Genomic DNA, 2,467 nt, shown 5'->3' with positions numbered 1-2,467 from the left:
AGAAATCTCTGGAGCTCAAGGTTGAAGTCCTTGGTGCTCTCTGAGTTTGCTGCTTTGCTCACTCATGTGGAGTAGTCAGATAATGAAATGTCTGCAAGGAAACCACCAAGCTCAGACAGCACTAAGGACTCTATATATTGGGGAATAATAATAATGTATTAAGCAGGAGAAATAAATAAAAGTATAAAAAGAAGCAGGTTATTATTCTCTGTAAACAGGAACAGAAGACTAGGAGGACTAAAAGGAGAGTTGACTCATCAATCTTCCTGTTCTCTCCCTGTTTCTAGCTGATCATCAACAGTGAAAATGTAAATAAAGCTAATAGGAGACTACAGTATGAGTGTATCTCCTCCTAAGTACCACAATCCAAGTCAAGTTGAGTTCCTCTCTCCAGGCTTGTTCTCAGGGATCAGTTTCATAACCAACTGAGCTTGGAATAGGCTGACTCTGCCCATCTCTTTCTAATCTGCAAGATCAGAACCATTAAGCACAGCCCTGAAAGAATCCAGCTACAGATATAGTTCTGATTGAATTCTTGCAGCACTTTTGCCTTTGCATCCTCCCAACACAGTGGCTGTATTCCCATAACAGTCTTATTAATCTAGTTACTGAATTAACCCATTTTCTGGGATGGCCTCACATGCTGGATCACCAGCTGGCCAAATGACCTAGTTTTGCCTCGCTCAAGCCACAGAAGTTAGCATTCTTGTAGAAATCCATCTACTCTCTCTCTTTACCTGGCTAAGTGTGTTGTGTTAACACAGTGAAAATCTGGGCTGGGCCTGAGAGAAGTTTAAAATCAAAAAGTGAAATAATATTCACCATGTCTTCTTACCTGATTTACACTGTTGACCATTTGAAAAACCCACGGTCTTAAATTTTCCTTGTGCTTCTTGACCTACAGAAAAGATAAAAATGTTAAGATGAGATCATAATTATAGGAAGAAGGGAAAGAAGGAGGGAGAGAAAGAACATATCAGTGAAAGGATCATTGAATTGTTGATGTAATAATAATTTTTATCCAAGCAATCCAAAGTATTCTTTTGTGCTGATTTTTTTAATTTACATTTGTGCCATTAATATATTAAGGTTTTTAACTTTTCAGCAGCATACATGGGCTTTTTTCCTGGTTGGATAAAATTTTGGTCAGCCTACTGAAATACTTTTCTAAACTGGATGCTATATTTCCATGTTCAGAGATGTGTGAGATAAACATTCTTCACTATACATCTTTTTCTTCATGTGTTGTTAATTTGGACAAACAAAGAGTGCAGGAATGTTTCAAAGGAACCTACAGAACTGTTTAACCAGTAAGGGATAAAAATAAATTTAGATGGTATCCAGGAAGAACAAATGTGCAAATGTCTCTTAATTTTGTAAATGTTGGTTGGGTCCAATAACAAAAAATATGAAAGTTTATGATAAAGCACATTTTAAGAAAAAGCCAGATAGGATGTTTGTTAATCTCTTCAAAAATGCCCACATTAAAAAAGTCAGAAACAAAATGCTGTGCTCAATGCAGAAAGAAAATGGAGAGATATCCAGGATACTTACCATTCTGTGGTCCGCAACTATTGCAAGCTTAACGTATCTTCGGGGGAATCTTTGTTGCTAAACAGAACAATAAACAAAAGGCTGTTTAGACATGTTGTTCCCAGCAGCCAAAAGGAATGTTGGTCAACCTCAGATAATCAGAAAAGTGCTTGTTTTACTCTCTGGTCAAAATACTTGAACTTTCAGAAATATTGGTTCTCTCAAGAAGACATTTATAGGGAGACAGCTGGTTAAAATTTTATCCCTGGCCCTTGAGCCTTTCGGAACTGAGCCCTGGAAGTGGCAGGTGAGCGCCTGCATCTCCACTTGCATGACCGGTGAGCAAGCATGGGTGGGTGTGCTCCATTTGCATGAGTGGGTGCGTGTGCCCACTGCTCGCACAAATAGATCTGGGTGCACGCATGACCCCGCTTCTCACGTGGAACCATCCCCTCCCCCCCACCTGTCCGCAAAGCTGGAAAGGTTGGGGAACTCTGACTTAGAGAAAGTACTGATAAAGTTTTGAGGAAAAAGTACATTATGCAATGGATTGTCAAGCACAAACAAAAGTGGTCTCCTTTAAAAAAAATCACTTTCTTTGTATTAATAAGGTGTGGCACTTGTTTCCAGTTAATCTGTTTTTGGAATTTATGATGCCTACATTTAAAGATAAAGGTATATATGAATACCTAATTCTGAACCGAATTTAATAGGAATAAGAACAGGCACATGAGGAAATTGCTCTCTTTGACCTGTTTTTCAGCCTGTCTAAATGATGCTCCAATGACTTTCTCACCTTTCCTTCCCTTTCTCAAACAAAGGATCCCAACCAATCACATGAGAAACACGGTGATGTGGTCATGCTATGGAACCAATTAGACCTTGCCTGCAATCATATCACACTACGCATCAAAGACAAGGTAAGGGGAGGCAA

The 2,467-nt window shown here is 39.0% G+C and overlaps 1 protein-coding gene across 1 annotated transcript in view; it reads right to left on the bottom strand.

Annotated features, from left to right (window-relative positions):
* Positions 1-784: 784 nt before the first annotated feature.
* The window catches only part of LOC107301163 (zinc metalloproteinase-disintegrin-like stejnihagin-B), a gene marked incomplete at its 5' end in the record, with an annotated part of 5,360 nt that continues 3,677 nt past the window's right edge, over positions 785-2,467 (bottom strand). Inside the window, 2 exons of the mRNA XM_029287093.1 lie at positions 785-898; positions 1,555-1,611. Of these exons, the coding sequence (XP_029142926.1) occupies positions 800-898; positions 1,555-1,611 (156 nt within the window). The remainder of the gene's footprint in view (positions 899-1,554; positions 1,612-2,467) is intronic.

Source organism: Protobothrops mucrosquamatus, unplaced genomic scaffold (assembly GCF_001527695.2).
Source record: "Protobothrops mucrosquamatus isolate PMUCROS unplaced genomic scaffold, P.Mucros_1.0 scaffold10364, whole genome shotgun sequence".
Taxonomy (NCBI): Eukaryota; Metazoa; Chordata; class Lepidosauria; order Squamata; family Viperidae; genus Protobothrops; species Protobothrops mucrosquamatus.
The sequence above is the reverse complement of the archived record's forward strand: the minus strand, read 5'-3'. Positions and strand labels throughout refer to the sequence as shown.